Here is a 20,702-nt window from a genome sequence, read left to right as displayed (position 1 = left end):
ACCCTGGGACAAAGTGCAGAACACCCCTCACGTGGTGTGGTCACTGTGGACCCAGGGTCAGCCCCAGGGCTTCTCCTCTTTGACCTCATTTCAGGTCAAAACTTTTGGATCGGACAGGGGCTGCTTTGGGGCACCAACCGCACTGTCTGTTAGCTCCTCCGGGCTTGGATCTCTGGGATTCTGCTCCTCCCAAAGGGTCTTTGAGTGAGATTGAAATCCCCAGGCCAACTTTAAACATCCCATGTCTCTCCCCAAGCCACAATCATAAGACCTAGTTCCCCGATCCCTAAAGTCTACTACATTCCCTCTGTTTACATCTTTCAACTATCTTTGTTTGTTCTGTCTTCTATAAACAGAGCCTAGTATCCCGGGCTCATTCCCTCTTGTAAGTCCTTCCTGCTATCTAACCTCTTTCTGTTCCACTCAGAGTCTGAGGGTCAGGATGGAGGTTAGTGGTTACAGCTCAGCCCTAGCAACCACACTGAATCTGATTCCCAGCTCTGCTGCCCACAAGAGTTTTAGCCCCAGATGAAGTATATCAGGCACGGTTCCATCAGGAACCGAGGGCTCTCTCAAATCAGATACACTGAGTAATGTTTCCTAACAGGGTTATATCCCACGGTGTGCACCGATGCTGCGAAACCCCCAGGGGTACAGCATTACATAACAGTGGGCTTAGTACCACCTTTAGGAGCCCAGAGCATGGGGAGAGAATGGGTCCTAGAATCTGGAGAGGGTCCCTGGCAGGAGCTGTGACCTCCAACAACCTGGCTGGAAGAAGGAGAGGGGAAGTCCCCAGCCTTCCTCTCCTCTTATCTCATCTTCTATTGGTGCCCCTGGCCAAGCCCAACAGAAGCCCTGGGCAAGGCCTTCAGCCTCCCAGCCCCAGACAGAGTGGACAAGGGTGGAGAAAGGATCTGGAGTGGCAAAAGATGCCTAGCCAACCCTCCTAGCCTCAGCTCCCTCGCTGTCAAACCAGCTCTCAATCCCCCTTTCCTTCCCGGTTGTCATGGTGATAGAGAACCTGCCCGGGAGATGTACAACACTGTCCCAGCCCGCCACAAGTGCTCGGTGGACAGGTCCTACTGTCTGCCTGTTGATTCTAACGATTGATTGGCAGCTCAAACGTAGCCTTTCTAAAACTGAAACCTTGCACGTTTCCCCTGAAAACCTGTCCTTCCCCCAGTCTCGGTAAATGGCACCGCCATCTACCCAGCTGCTCGCACCAGCCCAGCACCCTCCTTCGGGGGATGGAAGCCTCCCTCCCCCACTCCCCGCATCTGTCCCTCTGCCCTCTGTGCCCTTCTCCAGAGAAGCCTCAGATCTGTCTCCCTCTCACTGTGTCTACTGCTGCCGTTAGGCTTCGCCTCCCGCCCAGATCACTCTTACAGTCTCCACTCTCGCAGCTGCTCTGTGATCTCCACCCGCCAGTTGGAGGGATCTAGAGCCTGTGCTGGGTATTGTCAGTCTGCTGGCTGAAACTGGTGCCCTCCAAGTTCCTGCTTCCAGTCTCCAGCCTCACAGGGACCGCGCCCCTGTGCGCCCAGAGCCTGCTGCTTCCTCCCTGCAAGCACCCGTGCCAGAGCAGCCTTCTCTCTCTGTCGCACTGGGCCTTTTCCTTCCTCAGAGACGCCACAGGTAGACCCCTAACCCCACAGAAAACTGCTCGCTTCAAGTTGTCCCCACTAGATCCTTCTCGTCCTTCCAGTTTCAGCTGAAATACTTCCCCATGTCAGAGGCCTTCCCAAATCACCTCATCTACAACACATGTCTCTCTCCTCTCCCAGGTGGCTCTGCTGTTCTGTGCCCCTGTCAAGTCCTTAACAGCACTTACAAAGCTTGTGTTTATGGGCACACCTGGGTGGCTCAGGCCCAGGTCTCAGGGTTGTGAGATCACAGATCCCTGCTTCCAGCCCTGGCTCAGGGCTCAGCAGGGAACCGGCTTGAGATTCTCTCCCTCTGCCCCTCCCCTCACACACATACAAGAGCACTCTTTCTCTTAAAAAAAAAAGAAAACCTTAGGGGTAGCTGGGTGGCTCAATGGGTTAAGCCTCTGCCTTCAGGTCAGGTCATGATCCCAGGGTCCTGGGATCGAGCCCTGTATCAGGCTCTCTGCTCAGCAGGGAGCCTGCTTTCCCCTCTCTCTCTGCCTACCTGTGATCGCTCTGTCAAATAAATAAATAAAATCTTAAAAAAAAGAGAGAAAAGAAAACCTTACAAAAACACCACGTTTGTGGTTGTATGTTCATTTTTTTGGTGCTTGTTTTATTTATTTATTTTTTAAGGTTTCTATCGGTCATCTCTTATTCCCAACTTGGGGCTTGAACTCAGGACCCTGAGATCAAGAGTCACACGCTCTTGCTACTGAGCCGGCCTGGTGCCCCAGTGGTGCTTGTCCATTGTCAGTGTCCCCACACTGGAAATCCCTTAGAAGGGTAGAGGCCCTGTCTGTTTTGCTCACCATTGCGTCCTTGGGACCCAGCACAGACTAGGTGTTCAGCAAATACTGGCCAGCGAGCAAATGGTGGCCTGTGTTACCGTGGCCGTGATGCTGTCAGAGGCCTGCCAGAGAATCCCAGCACATTGTCACGATGCTCCCCATCCCCTTCCTTCAGGCTCCAGTCCCCACCATAACCCCCTCCTTCCTAGATTCATCTTGGACTACTGCAAAGTACAAAGGAAAGGGGGCCGTATCACCAAAATCTCTATTCAGGTTGATGACAGCATGAATGAGTTGGAAACTTATCAGAAAAAATGGATGACAGAGGGGGTATGCCAGAAGATGGGGTGGTGAGCCAGCAAGTTGGGGGAGGGACCCTGTGGGGACAGGGACAGCCCGCTGGGTGTGCCCCTTTTCTTTTCTCTGTCTCCCTTAGATAAGACCAGCAGTTCTGTCCTCCTCTCTCCCCCTCTCTCCACAGCCTCTCGCTTTGTAAGCATGTCCAGCCAGGAGAACATACACGCCCAAGAGCTTTGCTCAAGGATCTCTAAGTCCCAAAGGGACTTAGCAAAGTCCATCCTGACCGGGGCTCCAGGAGGTAAGGAAAGGGGAAGCCAGTGAACAGGGTAGGGAATGAGGGTGGAAATCAGGAGCGGGGTGGGGACACACATGACCAATGTCTGCTGCTGGCCAAGAGGGCCTCGGTGGTGGGGGTGGGGGTCTCTGCTCACTGGAGTGTCCCCTATGTTCAGTTTTGGGCTCTGGTCCGAGCCTCTATCTCAGCCTCTGTAGGCGGGGCGGCGGGGGTTATCCTGCAGCCTGGGAGCCACGGGGCACTCCCGTGTTGCCTGGACTCTGGCCCCTGGTCGTGACATTTTAACCAGCATGCAGGACTGCTCCCTCAGCCCGGCGTGCCTCTCGCAGCCCGACAGCGTGCAGCAGACCCCCAGGGACAGGGGCTCAGGGCCATGGAGGGTATGGCTGGGACTGGGGCTCCTCTGGGCAGGGCCGGGCAAGCCACAGGGATCCTAGGACTGGAGAGGCATTGAAGGGACTGGGGAAGCTCAGAGGAGGGGGTCGGGAAGCCAGCCAATTGGAAGGAAGAAAACGGGGAGCTTAGGAAAGGGGACAGGGCAAGCGTGAGCAGCGGCTCCGGACTAGATAGAGCGAAGGGCTGAGGCTGCGGGAAGCCAGCAGCTGAAGGGCAGGGGGTGAGGGCTGGGAGGGCTCGGAGAGCTGGCTGGTCAAGAACCAGAGCCTAGAGCCGGCCAGGCCTGGATGCGAAGCCCATCTCTCAGATAACGTCTGTGTAGTGCCTGTCTTCTAGGAAGGGCTCTGTGAAACCTGGCATGGACAAAGGGGACTTGGGGTGTGCTGAGGTGAAGGGATTGGGGTGCAGCAGTGGCCCACACAGCCCTCTTCCACTGCAGGGCCAGCGGGGTACCTGCGGCGGGCCAGCGTGGCCCAGCTGACCCAGGAGCTGGGCACGGCCTTCTTCCAGCAGCAGCAGCTGTCGGCCGCGATGGCAGACACCTTTCTCGAGCACCTTTGCCTGCTGGACATCGACTCGGAGCCCGTGACGGCCCGCAGCACGAGCATCATTGCCACCATCGGTGAGTGCCCCCAGCCCAGAATCAGAGAAACCCTCAGAGACCCCGCGAAGGTTTCTCAAGATGCTTCCCCACCTGCTGTCTCCTCTGAGACCACTCTGTGTTTGACAGAGTCATTCATTCAGCAAATACTGGCAGGGCGTCTGGTAGCCAAGGTTTGGGTCTCTGGGAGCTGATCGGTAATGTAAACAAAGATCCCCGTCCTTGAGGAGCTGACTGTCTAGCTGGGAGAGACAATAAATACCAAACATACTAACTTACAAAGAAAAAGATCGTTTAATATGTGAGAAAGTGGTAGGAAGTATGGACACAAGGAACACAGCATTGCAAGGGGCGGCAGAGGCTCGAGGCAGGAGGCTGCGGCCCCATGTGGGGGCCATGAAGGAGATGAGAGGAGGCCACGCTCAAGGTTGGGGGTTGGGTTCCAGACAAGGAAGCAGCCAGTGCAAGGGCCCCGAGTCAAAGAGGCTGGAACTGTTAGAAGCCACCTGGGGGGAAGAGTAGCAAAATGAAAACATTGTAGGGGAGGAGATCAGGGCTTACAAGCCATTCTTAGAGTTTGAGTTCAGTTTTCCTCTGGAGAAATGGGAGAGGGCTGCCAGTGCTGGAAGGAGAGTGACTTGCTCTTATGCTGTGATGGACTGCCTGGGAAGAGGTTGAGGGTGGCCCTGGGGGCCAGAGCAGGAACGGCTGCTGTGACATTTCTGGCTCAGACCAGGTGTGGGGGGGGGCAGTGGCATTGGTCAGACGGGATCAGATTCTGAGAGCATTTGGAAGATGGAGTTGATGGGATTTCCAGATGGTTTGGACATGGGGACGGGGAGCAGAGAGGGGCCCAAGGCTTTCAGCGTGAGGCACTAGAAGGACGCATTATCAACGGAGCAGCAAAGATCTTAGTGCAGAGGTTTCCGGGGGAGGAGATCAGGAGTTGGGCTTCGCACATGCAGTTACAGATGTGATCAGATACACAAGTCTGAGTTTGGGGCAGAGGTCTGAGCTGGAGATATACATGTGGGAGTCATCAGCATGTCGATGGTACTTAAAGCCCTGAGACTAGGTGAGACCACCCCCGAGAGTGAAGGGAAAACGACAGAGAGGAGAATGAGGCAGCTAATGTTGGGGGGGGCGGGAGCCAGGGCTGAGACGCGGCGGCCTGCGGGGTGGGAGGAAACAGGAGAGGGGGCATGCCCTGCGCGCCAGGTAAGGAAGGTGCGGCAAGCGCGGGGTCCGGAGCTGTGGATCCGCCAGCCGGGATGCGCACTGAGAAGCGATCCCTGCATTCAGCCACGGCACAGAGGTTCTTGGCGACCCTGGCAGGAAGAGCGGCAGCAGAGAGGCCCGCGCCGCAGGGAGTGAGAGCCCGGGAGAAGCGGGGAGGAGGGAGGCCCGCAGCTGCGAGCGCGGAGGGTCCTTGCAACGAGTTTTGAGGCAGAGAAGAGCAAAGGATAGGGCCGTGGCTGGAGGGGGTCCTGAGGCTCAGAGACTATGTCATGAGGAAGGAGCCGCGCGGTCCGTGCTGATGGCCGTGATCGACAGCAGGGCGCCCGCTGGTGCCACAGGCCGGCGCAGCGCCGACTCCGTCTTCAGCAGCTGAGAAAGGGGCCTCGCGCGCGCTGGCTTTGGGCAGGGACTGGAGAGGCGGGTCCGGCGGGCTCCCAGCGGCCCGGCCAGCTCAGCAAAGATCGCCTCTCCGCCGTGCGTACGGCCTCTCAGCTCTGCGGGCCCAGACGGACCCCAGATGCCCTCACCGGGCACGGTACCTCCTGCCGTGCCCCTCACGCGCCGGGGGACTCCCCCTCCGCCGCGGCCACCCGCTGCCAACACGGCCCGCTCGGCCGCGCTCAGGACGCCCGCCCCGGGCACCCCGGACAAGCAGGTGCTGGCTGACCTGTGAGCGGAGGTCGCGTCCGGAGTAAAGGCCGGGCGGCGGGGCGGCCGCGGACGGGCAGACGGCGGTCTGAGCGGCCTCCCCGCTGCAGGGCCGGCCTCGCACTCGGTGGAGCGCCTCAAGGAAATGATCAAGGCCGGGATGAACATCGCGCGCCTCAACTTCTCGCACGGCTCCCACGAGGTCCGGGGCGGGGCTAAGGGGAGGGGGCGGGGCTAAGCTCGCCGGTGGCGTGGGGTGGTGGGGGTCCTTGCCGCCTTCCCCGGACACCGCTGCCCGCTCGTCCCCAGTACCACGCTCAGTCCATGGCCAACATCCGGGAGGCGGTGGAGAGCTTTGCGACTTCTCCGCTTGGCTACCGGCCGGTGGCCATCGCCCTGGACACCAAGGGACCAGAAATACGCACCGGCGTCCTGCTGGGGGTGAGCGTCGGACCCCGCGCCGCGGGCTTTCCCGGTCGCCCCCCTGCTGTGCGAGGGGCGGGGCGGGGGCGGGGCGCGGGAGGGTGGGGCAAGAGGCGAGTCTCAAGGCCACTCTGGCCCCGCCCCTAGGGCCCGGAGGCCGAGGTGGAGCTAGTGAAGGGCTCCCGGGTGCTGGTGACGGTGGACCCGGCGTTCCGGACGCGGGGGGACGCGAACATCGTGTGGGTGGACTACCCCAATATTGTCAAGGTCGTGTCGGTGGGGGGCCGCATCTTCATAGACGACGGGCTCATCTCCCTCCAGGTCAAGAAAATCGGTGCGGATGAGCCTTTGCTCCAGCCAAGCGGGGACGTGGGCATACTCCCTTCCCTGGGTCCCCTAGCCCGCTAGACCCGCTGCCCTCTCTCCTGGCCAGCACTCTTCCCCTCCCGTCCCCAGGGCTCCTGGGGTCCACACTTGTGGGCTCAACCCTGGGTGGGGCTGGACTGCCGGGTTTATCTCTTGGACAGACGTCCACCCGGGGCCTTTTCCGTGCGCAGGCCTGGCGGAGGGTGGAGAGACACTAGGACATGGGTTCCTGATCCCTTGGGGTCCCAACACCTGGGCTCCCTCTCCGGGACCATGCCCCTGGCTCACCCCTGACCTGAGCGGGCTCTTTCCATGCCTGCAGGTCCAGATGGGCTGGAGACCCAGGTGGAGAGTGGAGGCCTCCTGGGCAGCCGGAAGGGTGTGAACTTGCCAGGTGCCCAGGTGGACTTGCCCGGGTTGTCTGAGCAGGATGTTCTGGACCTCCGTTTTGGGGTGCAGCATAACGTGGACATCATCTTTGCCTCCTTTGTGCGGAAAGCCAGTGACGTGGCTGCCATCCGGGCTGCTCTGGGGCCCGAAGGACGCCACATCAAGATCATTAGCAAAATTGAGAACCACGAAGGCGTGAAGAAGTGAGGCTTGGTTTTTGTCCCTAGCAGGCCCTAGCCATCCCCACCACCCTCCTCTTCTCCAGTCTTCCTCTCCCTGGAATCTCCTGGCTCTTCCCCAGCCCTGACTCCCCCAACCGCCCAGGTTTGATGAAATCCTGGAGGTGAGCGATGGCATCATGGTGGCGCGGGGCGACCTGGGCATCGAGATCCCAGCCGAGAAGGTTTTCCTTGCCCAGAAGATGATGATCGGACGGTGCAACTTGGCGGGCAAGCCGGTCGTCTGTGCCACACAGGTCTGGAGTGAGCGCTTGGGGCCCTGGGCCTTCTCGGGGTGTTGGGGATGCCTGAGGGCGGGTACCCACACCTCAGGTCTAAGTATGTTCTGCTGTCCCATGTTTGATCCTCAAACAACGAAGTTGGGAAGAGATTCTGTGAGCCCCATTTTCAGATAAGGAACCAGAATCACATACTTTGTGACCATGACCCTGGCTTTCGGGGTCCTCTGAGGGTGGCAGAGAAGTAGCTGGGGCAGGGTCCCAGGTCAGATGGGAGTCGTCCAGCTCTGATCCCCCATGTCACCCAGATGCTGGAGAGCATGATCACCAAGCCGCGGCCCACCCGGGCAGAGACGAGTGACGTGGCCAACGCTGTGCTGGACGGAGCGGACTGCATCATGCTGTCGGGGGAGACCGCCAAGGGCCTATTCCCAGTGGATGCAGTGAAAATGCAGCATGCGGTAGGAGCTCGGTTCGGGGCCCCAAGCCCCTCCCAGGCCCAGGGCCGCACCCCTGGCTGACTTCCTGGTGCTTGCAGATAGCTCGGGAGGCAGAGGCTGCTGTGTATCACCGGCAGCTGTTTGAGGAGCTGCGCCGGGCGGCACCCTTGAGCCGCGATCCCACTGAGGTCACCGCCATAGGTGCCGTGGAGGCCGCCTTCAAGTGCTGTGCGGCTGCTATCGTCGTGCTGACTACGACTGGCCGGTGAGATGGACCCTGGCAACACCAAGACACAGCTCTGGGCCAGGGGCAGGCTGGGATGGGCCCCAGGCTTGGGTTTTGTCTTGACGTAGGAGACGAAGAGCATCATTCTGTGGCAAAAGGAGAGGCAGCTGGAGGCCAGGAGAGGCAGATCTTGGAGCAGGGGGACGTGCCCGTGAGCTCCAGGGGGCTGGAAGGGCGCCAGGACACTTTAGGACCCTGCTTTTAGCCCACAAGCCCTGAAGTGCTGAGGTGTTGCAGAAGGGCCCAGAAGGCCTTAGTCCAAGTCTTTGCTCTGAAATCAGCTATGATCCCCTGCAGATCTGTTTTCTCGGGTTTCAAGGATTAACAAGAGACGTTTGTGAGTTAAGTACTAGGTCTAGGTACCTTCTCAGAAGGGTTTTATGCTTCTCCAGAAGTTTCTTATTATCTGCTCTGCTCTGTCCTTCATTGTCTCTGATCTGCCTTGTGTGGTGAGGAGGGCAGGCGCTCTTATGCCCATTTTACAGGTGGGAAAAGCAGGGCCCTGAGGACTATGATCGCTCACCCAGGGCTGCACAGCTTGTTTGCGACTCCTGGGGCCCGAAACCCAAACCCGTTTCCTGGTTCCACACCCTTTCCCTGTTCTGAGACCTTCTCCAACCCCTTCAGCTCAGCACAGCTGCTGTCCCGGTACCGACCTCGGGCAGTGGTCATTGCTGTCACCCGCTCTGCCCAGGCTGCCCGGCAGGCCCACCTGTGCCGGGGGGTGTTTCCCTTGCTCTACAGTGACCCTCCGGAGACCATCTGGGCGGACGATGTGGATCGCCGGGTCCAGTTTGGCATTGAAAGTGGTGAGCCGTCTACGTTTCCTTCCCTCTGCCCTCCCTGGCCCTGGACTAGCATCTTCAGTCCCCTGACCTCACCTTCCACACCCACTCAGAGGGCCTTGTTTCTCTCCCCTGGTGCCAGAGTCTCTCCGAGAGGTTCACAAAGACATGGAGATGTCCTGGCCTCCAGGGGTTGGGGGACAGGCTGGGGAGGAGGCAGGGGCCGGGGGGGCATGTTGGGGAGGGGAGCAGTAGAGGAGAGGTCAGCCTGGGTGCTACCCGCAGAGGCAGCCAGAGTAAGAGGTGAGAGTCCAAGGGGGACCCGGCCTCCCCTCCCCCAGGCTGGAATGAAACTCTGATTTCCCGACTGATCATACCCCACCTCTTCTTCCAACATAGCCACAGAGGTGGACAGTGTGACTCCTTAGCCGCACAGCCCACGCCAGCCCGGGACATGCCTGTAGCTCTAGCGTCCTGCAGGGGTTGCGGTCCCCACAGCATCACCAGGGCCCCTCAGGGCTGCCCTGGAGGAGGTGGAGGGTGGTGGCCGGTTCTCACAACAGGGCTGGTCTCCGTCCCTCAGTGTCTGACTGTCGCCTTCTCTCTGCGCCCCTGCCAGGAAAGCTCCGTGGCTTCCTGCGCGTGGGGGACCTGGTGATCGTGGTGACAGGCTGGCGACCTGGGTCTGGCTACACCAACATCATGCGAGTTCTGAGCGTACCCTGAGATGCCCCACGAGCCAGCCCCCTCCCCCCACAGACCCCCTGCCCAGGCCACACTTGCTCCCCTCCCCTTCACGCAGGCCCTGGAGGGCTGTGTCCAGAGCAGCACAGGACATATGGCAGCACCAGCCCCTGCGCCCCACGCTCTCAGCTGGGCCCTAAGATGCTCTGATCCCTAATCCTAGCTTAGCTGGTTAATTCGATTCCCCTGGGCTTCCTGTACCCAGGGGGTGTGGGGCAAGGGGCACAGGGCAGTCCCCACAAGATCACTATCGTGCATTCTGATATTCTCTGATGTGGCCCCCACGATGATCTGAGGCCCCCCAGGACAGCGCCCCCTTTTCCTCCATTGTGACGGACAGTGACATCGAAGCACCACCCTTTTGGGGAAGTGAGGCTGGATGAGCGCTAGGGAGCCTGAGAACGGGGAGTGGGGTGGGGGCTCATCTTGTCACTATCTTTACAACCTCTGTGGGGTTTGCAGGCCCCTCCCTGCCCACCTCATGCCTTGCGGTCCCGATGCCCTGCGGCCTTGTCCTGCACCCAGAAACTCCTTCATGCTGTGCTCCCCCACACAAACCAGGAGCCCAAATGAGTAGCTCTATTTTCCTTTTCAACCCAGCTGTTCGGGAGCAATTATAAAACCCCAGGACACTATACTCAAAAGGAAAGATTTAGGGTCCTGGTCCCCATTCGCTGATACTGTAGAACAGGCATGGGGACAGAGGAGAGGAGCAAGAGATTTCTCTTGGTACTGGCTAGCCTACTCTTCCCCAGGCTTGGATACCTCAGGTCCTCCCCTCACTCTTGCACCAGCAGTCAACTCAGAAGGGGCTAAAACCCCTAAAAGTAGCAAGAGTCCTCCTCCCCGCTCTCTGGGGCAGCTCTCCTGTCACTCCCTAGGTCGCTCCTAGGTCGGGAGAGGGCTCAGGATTGCTGCCCGGTGTTGGAGCTGAGCCAGGACCACAAGAGCTGGCATGGGGGCCCTGCTCCTTCCTCTGTCCCTATAAGGAGAAGTGGGGAGGGATGGATAAAGGAAAGCTGAATAAAATGAACTAATGATAAATGAAACTAGCAAATGAATAAATACAATTATTATGTGATTGAATAATAATAAACAAGAAAGGAAAGGAGGGAGGAAGGAAAGAAAAAATGACATCTGAGGATTTTAGCCACTTGCCCCCTGCCTGGGGGGGATCCAGGCCAGCACATTAATGAGGGAGGTGCCAACCATCCCTTAGCCTCAAGGGGGACCCCAGCGGGACAGGGGCACAGGGAGGAGGCCCCCCACACCCCGTCTACAAAAAGATAGTTCTAGCCTGGGGGCAGATAATGCAAGGGACTTGACAGGAGAGTGTTCCCCCTTGGGTGGTAATGAGGGGGAGGGCCCGCACTTGGCAGTGAAGGCAGAGGCCCAGACTGGGGAGCCAAGACATCTGTTGACAGTAGCAGAGGCACAGGGGGTTGACAGTGCCCAGCTGTGATGGGGACACAGAGGACAAACGCAGCCGACAGCACCTGCAGGGTCACTGGCGGGAAACAGAGACTTGAGTTGCTTGGCAGTGATGGTGGTGGCAAGGAGTTGTGCTTGGTGAGTTGGGGGCCTGGGCCTGAGCCTGCACCGGCAGGACCATGCCCAGGGAACACCCTCCTCAGAGGCCTTGGAGTCATTGTACTTGGCAGTGAAGACCAATTCTTGAGCATGGCGGACGCTCAGTACACTTGATGAGTGGGTGAATGGGTTAGGAGGACCTCAGACAGGCTGCAGGGGGCCTGAGCTGAGGACAGAGACCATCTTCTTGGTAGCAAAGGGAGATATTTCCACAGGGCCACATTTTAGGTCTCCTTGGCCTTCCCCAAGAGGCGTCTGCCCTTGGGTATACACCGCTGCCCCCAAGACCTCATTCAGGGGTTTCACATGTTGGCAGAGAGCTGGGGGCCCCGAGGGGCAGCTGGCTCAGGCACTGATGGCCTGGGGGGCTGGGCTGTCCCTGGAAGCTTGGCCAGGAGCCCTGAGGAGGACAGGCGTTCACTTCCTGAGCCTTTGCGCCCAGGAGAGCCGTCCCCGGCTGCCCGTTGAGGCAGAGAGGGTTGGGAGGCTGAGAGTGGGCGGCCCCGAAGTCCTAGTCGCCGTCCACCTCCTCCTGGGGGGGGACCCAGCAAGGACACCTGGGAGCGTCCGGCCCGGGACAGGCTAGCATGGAGGGTTCGGGCAGGTGGGACAGGCAGGCGGGAGGTAGAGGCCCACGGACCCCGGGCCAGCAGAGGGCCACCTCGGACAGGCACTAGTGGGGAGGCTGGGGAGCCTGCAGAGCGTCGAGCAGAGCGAGCAAGGAGGGCGGCTGGAGAGTCAGGGGAGAGGGGCAGAGGGCCCCGCTGGTGAGTCAGGGCGATGGCCACACTGGAGGTCACTGCGGCTGCCTGCAGGGGTGCGTGCACCAGTGGCTCCCACAGCACCGGCTTCCCGCTGAGCCGGGCTCCTGTGCCTGGGGCTAGGCCCCGAACACCCCGGGCCATGTCCCTGTCGTGTTGCACCAAGTGCTGCTCCATGGTACCCCCGCTGCTCCCTGGACTGGGCTCAGAACGCTTCCGCTGCAGCACGGAGTTCTTCTTGCCTAGACGGGGTCCCAGAGGGAGAAGGAGGAGAGGGAAGGAGTCCAAGGGGAAGGTTGGGTACCGGAGAGCAGGAGGAGAACAAGACGGAGGCAGAGGAGGGCAGCAGGGTGGGGGCAGGGATGGAGAAAGAGGGTCAGGGCCCAGAGTACAAGAGTACATATCAGAGATGGTGTGGTTCAGGGACAGGTACTCGGGGAAGGAGGACTCTCCGCATGGGGACTCGGGGCCGTATCTCCAGGGGCAGGAGACACTGAGTGACAAGGACAGTAAGACACGGTGTTGAAGGTCTTGTGGGGGCATCTGCTGAGAACAGGGTGGGCTGGGGTGTGACGCTGATGCCCTAGAGCCCGGGCCGTGGGAGGCAGGGGTGCCTTGCTATGGGGTGGGGCGGGGGTACAGCCAGGACCCCGGGGGCAGGCAGACCAGTCTCACCGATGCGGCGCAGCCGATCCATGGCCACGGTCTCGAAGGCCCGCCGCATCATGGGGAACTCCTCCAGCACCGCGTTGAAATGGTCCACGCTGAGCGAGTAGAGGCGGCAGTAGGTGTCTGCCCGGACGCTGGCTGTGCGTCGGCCGCGCGTCAGCAGACAGATCTCTGTCCGAAGTGGGAGAAGGCCCTCAGAACCACCGGCCCCAGATTCCCTCGCGCTCCTCAGGCTCCTCCCCACCCACACCAGGGTCCCTTAAAAACCCCAAGTGTTGTCTTTCTCCGCAAGCGCCGTTAACAATCCCTCGCACTCTCTCCAGACTGAAGCTGACTAACGGTGGGTCTTCCCGGCCCCCACGCGCCTGGTTATCCCGCTCCATTTAATTCATACCCACTCCCCTGCTCTGGCCCAAGGGGCAGGCCAGGGGCAGCGGATGAAGTCCAAGGGCAACCGAGGAAAGCAGTGCCCAAGGGCAAAGGGCAACACGATGGGGGCCAGAGGGCAGCAGGTGGTTTGGGGTCCAAGACAGGGCAGAGGCTCAAGCGGCCCTGGGCAGCATCTGGTGGAACGGCCCCCAGGGCCCTGGCCTGACCCTTGTATGCTGCCGTGGGGGCATACCCCCCGGGAGCTCCCGAACCCAAGCCCCTGGACCAGCAGGGCTCTTTTCCTGTCTTTCCTCCATCTCCTAGGGTCCTTGGGTTTCACTGCTTTGGGGTTCTACAAGCCCGCTGGCCCAGAAATCGTGAAGTTGGCCACGCACCAGACTCCCTTAGGAGGCAAGTTAGAGCCGCAGAGCCCCAGGCCCCGAGACTCTGGGTAAGCGGGCCTGGGGGTTCTGCACACAGCCAGGCAGGGACCCTGATCTAGGGGAGCAATCGCCCTCTGGCTTCTGCTCCAGTCCCCCCATCCTCCCCGAGGCCTGCTGACCCCCAAAGTAGGATCCGTCAGTGAGGCGGGTGTCCCGAGCGCCGCGCGCCAGCACACTGAGCAGCCCATGCTGGATGAAGTACATCTTCCTGCCCACGGAGCCCTCACGCACCACGAGGTCCCCCGGCTGGAAGACCTCAAAGCGCAGCTTGGTGAGCACGGCCGTGACGAAGCTGGGGTCAGCGTGGGCGAACAGTGGCATGTGGGCCACCAGGCCCCGGCACGTGAAGTTGATGATCTCCTGGACAGGGGAGATGCCTGTCAAGCTGGTGGTGCCCCCTGCCCCGAGGTGCCCCCCTTGAGCTCATGCGTTCCCAGAGGCCCCACCCCAGGGGCCATGGTCTGCCAAAGGACGGGGATGCTGTAGTCAGCCTGGGACAAGCCCTAAGCTCCTGCCTTCAAAGCTCTCCCATAAGCCCCTGCAGGACTGTCCCCCGAAAACAGAGATCCCTGCGGCCCCTCCCCATAGGACCTTCCAGAAAGACCCTAGTCCCCATAAGCCCCCCACAGTCCTGGCTTCTGATGCGGTCCTCCGCAGGCCCCGCTCCCTGCAGCTGCGCCTATGGACCAGCAGCCCCTAGCACGGAGGGCGCCCCACAGGCCCCGCCCCACCTCCCGAAGTGGCTCGCTCAGCTCCCCCAGGATGCTCTCCTCGTCGAACATCTTTCCCTGGTATCGGTGCTCGTAGTACTCGTGGATGCGCTGCCGGGTGTCGGCCGGCAGCTTGTGGAAGGACATGTACTGCTCCACCTGCTTGTACTGGAGAGCCAGCCAGAGGCCCGTGCGCGGCGGACACAGAGCCAGGTGCAGGGCAGGCCACGGGGCGGGGAGGGGCACGTGGAAGGACGACCACAGGCACCGGGCAGATCCGAAGGGGTGAAACACAGAGACACGAGGGCAGACAGCGGGTCATGGGGAAGACACACGGCACAGTCCCAGGAAAACCCAGACGTGGGCAGAGAAAAGTCCAAGGACAGGGACATAGGTCCAAACAAGGAAACAGTTACACACAGGGGCATGGCACAAAGGGACACAAGGCAGGGAAGGGACATGGAGACCCAACAGGGGCATGTGTCAGAATCAGCCTCAGGCGGGGCTGTCCCACCTCTGCCGAGCTGCCATGCCCACCCCTTCCTTCTCCCGCCCCTGCTGACCTTCTCCTGGTACTGACGTCGGGAAGAGTCCAGGGACTGGATGAGCGCTGTGGCGTGGCCAATGAACATGGCGTAGCATGTGGCGCCCACGATCATGCTGAGCATGGTGAGCCAGACGTCGGGCGTGCCCACAGGCGCCTGCTGCCCGTACCCGATGCACAGCATGTGGCTCATGGCCTTGAACAGGGCGTGGGAATACTGGCGCCCCCACGAGTGGTTCTGGAGGGCAGAGCGTGTCACCCAGCTAGGCACCTCATTCTCCTCCTGCACCCCCCATCCTTCGGTCCTTCCGCCTGCCCCCCTCTGCTCCACACTTGGTTCTGGGGGCTTCCGGGGCAGACGCGGCCTCTCCGCAGCAGGGGGAGCCCTCCATGGCTGCGCCCCACAACACGAAATCACCTCCTCTAGGTAAACCCCCCCTCCTCACCTCCCCACCTCCTTACCCTATCGTCTCCCGCCTCCTGACCCTGGTGTTTGGGCAGAAGAGCCCCGAGAAGGCCCACAAGCGACAGAGCTGTGGGGAGTTCTCACCACCATGTGGTTGATGGCGACCCAGCAGTCGGGAGGGAAGTCCTGCAGCATGGGGACCAGGAACTGCAGACAGCCGTCCCAGTGGCACAGCAGCAGCATCATTCCAATGAGGTTGCCGATTCGCACCACGGCGCTGGCCAGGTCATAGGTCATGTGAAAGATCTGAGGAGTCGGAGCAGCGGCGGCTGTGGGCAGGCCCCCCGCCCCGCTGGTCCTCCTCTTCTGCCTAGCCCCAGCCCCCACGGGTTTCCTTAAGTGCGACTGTTATTCATGCCTAGAGAGCCCCGCAGCCCAACGGAAGTCAGCTGTGTTACGAGCATCTTAGGGATATGGGAAATCGGTGCCAGCCCCGTGCCCAGAATCAGTGTCACAGCAGAAACTCAAAAAACTCTACTGCACAATCTGCCCGGGCTGTGCCCTCTGGGAGAGAGCAAGAGGGTGTTTCTCAGTGCAATGCACCCAAGGCGTGCATGCAGGCGTCCACGCTGACAGCCCCCTTCCCCACCTCCCAGAACACTAGTGGAGAACTTGCTGGGCTCCAGGCACTGTGCCAGGAGCTTTACCAGCATTACTGCCTTTAATCCTTTCAACCTTCTCATACGTAAGTCTATTTAACATCTTCATTTTATAGAAGAGGAAACCGAGTCTCCTATAGTAAATAGTCAAACGGGGTTAGGATCGCAGGCAATGAGATTGCAGGGCCCACTCTCGGAGCCTCCGAACTGCCCCCTTGAAGCTGCAACTCCAGGCCCTTCCGCGGCCTGCTCCTCTCCCAGTTCCTCCTGCCCTGCCAGGGGCCAGCTAACCCGCAGGCCTTCCTCCGCAGCTGTGCTCCACCCTCCTCCACTCAGGGGCGTGGGGGGACCCACCCCCGCCTCCACCCTCCCCCAAACCCTCCTTGTGCCCCGCGTCTGCCCCACCATCTGGAGAGAGCCCGCCCAGCCGCCTCCCCGCATGAAGTCACCGGGAGCCCCACCCATAGCGCTGTCCCGGTGGAGTACGCGAGCCCCCCCTGCCCACCTCCCCGCCCCACCTCCTCCCACTGGTGGATGTAGCGGATGAGTCGGGAGAGGCGGAGCAGCCGCAGCAGGCTGAGGATCTTGGTGAAGCGAACGATGCGCAGGGCGCGCGCCGTCTTGTAGACCTCGGCGTCCAGTCGCGGCTCCAGCTCCACCACCAGGAAGATGTAGTCCACCGGGATGGACGAGATGAGGTCGACCAGGAACCAGGTGCGCAGGTAGCGCGACCGGATGGCCCGCGGGGCCAGCAGGATTTCAGCGCCCTCCTCAACCACGATGCCCGTGCGGAAGTTGAGCACCAGGTCGAGCAGGAAGAAGGTGTCCGAGAGGACGTTGAAGACGATCCAAGGCGGGGAGTTCTCCTCCTTGAAGAAGGTGATGCCCACAGGCAGCACAATGAGGTTCCCCACCATCAGCAGGAGCATGGTCAAGTCCCAGTAAAACCTAAGGTGGGGGCGGGACGGGGAGTGAGACCGCGAGGTGGCCCCAGACAGACAGACAGCAGGGAGGCCGGCGCGGCCACGGCTGGGGAACGTGATGACCCTTCACAGCCGGGGGGGGGGGGGGGGGGGGGGGGGGGCGGCGGAAGGTGGAACCACCATCTGGGAAAACAGTTTGGTATTATCTAATAACCTTACACATTTGCATTCCCTGCAACCCAGCGGTTCCATTCTAAGTAACTGACACTCCAGGGAAGCATGTGGTCCAGGAGAGACACATGGGGATGTCTGCAGCAGCATGAAATCTGGAATTAATCCGAAACGTTCATCGGTACAAAAATGTGGATAACCAGACTAAACAGCGTGGAGTCATAGACAGTGATATACTCTTGCCCTGGGAGGACCCACAGCCACAGCCCACAGCACCAGTGCACCGCACTGCTCTAGCGCTCAGCGAAAGAGAAAACAAAATGATACATGCTGGGGGGTCCCACCTGCACAAACGTCAAACACAGGTAAGACTAAACTGCATTATTTAGAGATTCACAGAAAAGTGGTGAAACTATTAAAAAAAAAAAAAGTAAGGACATGGGTGTCACAGAAATTAGAATAATAGGTTAGGGCAGGGGTTGTGAGAGCAGTAAGGGAGCTTCTGGGTATGGGCAAGGTAGTCTCTCCTTGTTGGGCGGCTATTACACGCGGGTGTGTTTTGTGGTTATATATACATGTGTGTATGTACGTGTGTGTGTATATGTGCGTGCACACACACGTATTTTGAGTATATATGCAATAGAATACACTGTACCGCTATGTAGATGTCCACTGTATCTGTACCTACTGGAAAGGTATCTCTACTGTATATATCCCACTACACACACACGTATCTCTCTAATATGTATAACATATACGTAATGTCTTACCATGTACGTGCTTTATGTCACTATCGTTAAATATTTTTAAAGTTAAAAAAAGATAAAGTAGGGGCGCCTGGGTGGCTCAGTGGGTTAAGCCTCTGCCTTCGGCTCAGGTCGTGATCTCAGGGTCCTGGGGTCAAGCCCCGCATCGGGCTCTCTGCTCGGCAGGGAGCCTGCTTCCTCCTCTCTCTCTCTGCCTGCTGCTCTGCCTACTTGTGATCTCTGTCTGTCAAATAAATAAATAAAATCTTTAAAAAAAAAAAAAAGATAAAGTACCCCGTGCTAACCCCACAGTGTTGTCGAAAAAATACCCCCTGAGACAATGGATAAGACAGTGCTGTACAAGCACTAGCTGATTTTGTGACTCACCCACCTTTTGTTCCCAGATTTCTGAAGAGGTTGCTGCTTCTTCCATCTCCAGCTCTCTGCCCATTCCTGGTGTAGGACTTCACGCCCTCCCTGCCCCAACCCTCCTTCCCAACACAGCTGGACCCATGATTCCTGGTTCTCTGTTGGGACCTGCTCGCCTATGTTCCTGGGTGGGGTGCTCTGTTCTGCTTCCCCTCTGAACTGAGCTTTTTAGGGATGGTCCACCCCACCCCACAGCCCTTCAGACAGGGTTGCACCCAGAGAGGCTCCATAGGAGATCCCGAGGCAGCAAAGCTTAAAGCTCTGCACTCCTTTCCTTCCCTAATCCTTCCGTGCCTGCTGGCGCTCTGGCTGAGCCTAGGCAAGGGCACTGGCAGGAGAGGGCCACACAGCTGTGGTGGAATTGTGGAAAGAAGAGGTCAGGAGGAAGCTAGGTGAAGCCTTCATTCAGAGATCACTGGACCTTCTAGGGCCCCCATTAGCTATGGTGGTTTTATTTCCATTTTTAAAGATCTATTTACGTATTTGAGGAAGAGAGAGGCAGGGGGAGGGGTAGAGGGAGAGGAAGAGAGAGTGTTAAGCAGACTGAGTGCTTAAGGAGCCTGATGTGGAGCTCGATCTCACGACTCAGATCATGACCTGAGCCGAAACCAAGAGTTGGACGCTTAACTGGGGGCCACCCAGGCACCCCAGCTATGGTGGTTTTAATTCCAGGACACACCTAATCACAGCATCAAACCCGGGCCCAGCGCCTTCCGAGTCTGACTACAAAATCAATCTTTTCAGCTTCCGAAAGAAACACGGGGGCTCCGAAATGCAGGCCTCCAGGAAGCCCCTCAGAATGTGTGCTTTCCATCAACAACAAATCCTTGAGCCCCTCTTCCTCCACCCCCTGGGCCACTGGAGAAATCCTGTACTGTGAGCTTGGGGAGGAGAGGAGAGGAGGGCTCGCCCAGCCGTGGAGAATCTTCACAGCCTGACTCACAGGCAGTCACAAGCCTAGCGGGTGATGCAGGAGAGAGGACAGGGAAGAAGCATGATAATAAGGGGGTACATGGCTTCTGGGGTTACATCTGAGGGTGACCTGGAGGAGGGGAGGGAGACCACCGGAGGCTAGAACAGGTGCCCCGGTGATGTGGGAATAAGGCAGTCAAGAGGGGAGAGGAAGGAACAATGGGAGAAAGAGGAGCATTTAGGGAGAGTGTGTGGTTGTGGACTCGAAGTGCTGTCCAGGTCTCCTACTGTGTTCCCAGGCTCCTGATTCACGCCTCACCCTTCCTGCTCATTCTGCTCCCCACCTTATGTGCTTTGGACACATCCTTGCCTCCTCCAAAAGCTGTCCTTCATTTCCCCCAAGGACAGGACTGCTCTCCTCCCCTAGCGACCTTGATGTAGAGGTACAGCCTGTTGGGGACTATGAAATAGCCCCACCTCCACCGTCCGTCCCTACGTCTCTCTGATAGTCACCTGGGAGGGCGGCGGTGCCCCAACGCTGCTGCCTCCATCGCTCGGAGTCCCGGCCCTGCCCCGCGGCATCCCGGCTTCAGCACCAGGGACAGCGACAAGAACGGCTGCTGCCCCCCCCCCCGACCCCCCATCCTCGGGGTAGCCTGTCCTGCTGACCTGTGCGGGTGCTGGGGGTGCAAGGGCGAGGTGGGAGATATGGGAGCTCGGCTTCTCCCTCGGGCTGACCCCGAGCCGTGGAACATGACATAATTTCCCAGATCCCCAGCAGACAGGACTGCAGGAGGCAGTGGTCCCTAACTCCCGTAGATCCTGTGGTCCAGGGGGAGTGCCGGGTTCCCCGGTGTCTGCTCTGGTGTCAGGGCACCGAGGGCCTCCGACTGGGAATCCCTCGCCCAAGAATTCCCAGGCTAGATCGGGGAAAGTGACTCTGTCATCCCACCCCAGGACCCCTGGGCCGGAAATGGAGTGTCCGTGGAAGAGGGGCGGACCCTGCCCCCGTGTCGCGGCCCCTGGGGGTGGGATCTGTGTCCCCCGCCCTCCTTGCCGGGCCCCCAGTACCGGAAGTCGCTGTAGGGGTGGATGATCCAGGCCCCCGCTGACTTGACCCTCTCCTGCTCGATTTCCACTGCTTTGTGGCTGCCAAACACGCGAAGGGAGAACTTGTTGACCGTGGGCTGGAGCAGCGTCCCGAGCTGCCTCCGCTTGGGCTCGGGCCCCGATGCGGGCCCGGAGAGCGGTCCCGAGGCCGCGGCCGCAGGCGCGGGGGCAGCAGAAGGCGCCGCCTCCAGCGCAGGGGTCGCCCGTTCCTCGGCCCCCGTCGTCGGCCGCTGCTCTGCCTCCATGATGCCCGTTGGTTTACAGGCTTGGACTCGTAGACCCGGCCGCGGCCATCCCGGACCCCGGCCCCTCCCGGAGTGCGGGCTCGGAGCTGCCGGCGCGCGGGGCGGAGGGGGTGTGTGCGCCAGACTCGCCCGCGGGCTGCAGACAGGTTGCGCGGCGCCCCCTGGCGGGAGCCGCCTCCGGAGGGAGCGGGGCCAACGAAGCCCG

At 59.9% G+C, this 20,702-nt stretch overlaps 2 protein-coding genes across 3 annotated transcripts; one reads left to right on the top strand and one right to left on the bottom strand.

Moving 5' to 3' along the window:
- The first annotated feature begins 2,903 nt into the window (after positions 1-2,903).
- PKLR (pyruvate kinase L/R) lies at positions 2,904-10,100 on the top strand. Of its 2 annotated transcripts, XM_032845235.1 has the most exons (12): positions 2,904-3,038; positions 3,332-3,415; positions 3,871-4,053; positions 6,030-6,121; positions 6,229-6,360; positions 6,490-6,676; positions 7,031-7,301; positions 7,423-7,573; positions 7,864-8,016; positions 8,094-8,260; positions 8,909-9,090; positions 9,686-10,100. In XM_032845235.1, exons 1-12 carry the CDS (start codon positions 2,939-2,941, stop codon positions 9,790-9,792), a joined length of 1,809 nt encoding a protein of 602 aa, XP_032701126.1. In that variant the 5' UTR covers positions 2,904-2,938; the 3' UTR covers positions 9,793-10,100. The 2 variants fall into 2 exon arrangements, with proteins under 2 accessions (XP_032701126.1, XP_032701127.1); XM_032845236.1 differs by lacking the exon at positions 3,332-3,415.
- Positions 10,101-11,014: 914 nt separating this feature from the next.
- Positions 11,015-20,497, bottom strand: HCN3 (hyperpolarization activated cyclic nucleotide gated potassium channel 3). Its single transcript, XM_032845233.1, has 8 exons — positions 20,214-20,497; positions 16,480-16,909; positions 15,447-15,608; positions 14,916-15,134; positions 14,374-14,520; positions 13,762-14,002; positions 12,837-13,001; positions 11,015-12,403 (listed from the first exon to the last, which is right to left on the bottom strand). The coding sequence occupies exons 1-8, from the start codon at positions 20,495-20,497 to the stop codon at positions 11,703-11,705; spliced, it is 2,349 nt and encodes a 782-aa protein (XP_032701124.1). The 3' UTR covers positions 11,015-11,702.
- Between the last annotated feature and the right edge of the window lie 205 nt (positions 20,498-20,702).

Source organism: Lontra canadensis, unplaced genomic scaffold, assembly GCF_010015895.1.
Source record: "Lontra canadensis isolate GAN:19392208 unplaced genomic scaffold, GSC_riverotter_1.0 scaffold160, whole genome shotgun sequence".
In the NCBI taxonomy this organism is placed as follows: Eukaryota; Metazoa; Chordata; class Mammalia; order Carnivora; family Mustelidae; genus Lontra; species Lontra canadensis.
Note: the sequence above shows the minus strand (reverse complement) of the source record. Positions and strands in the feature narration are given on the sequence as shown.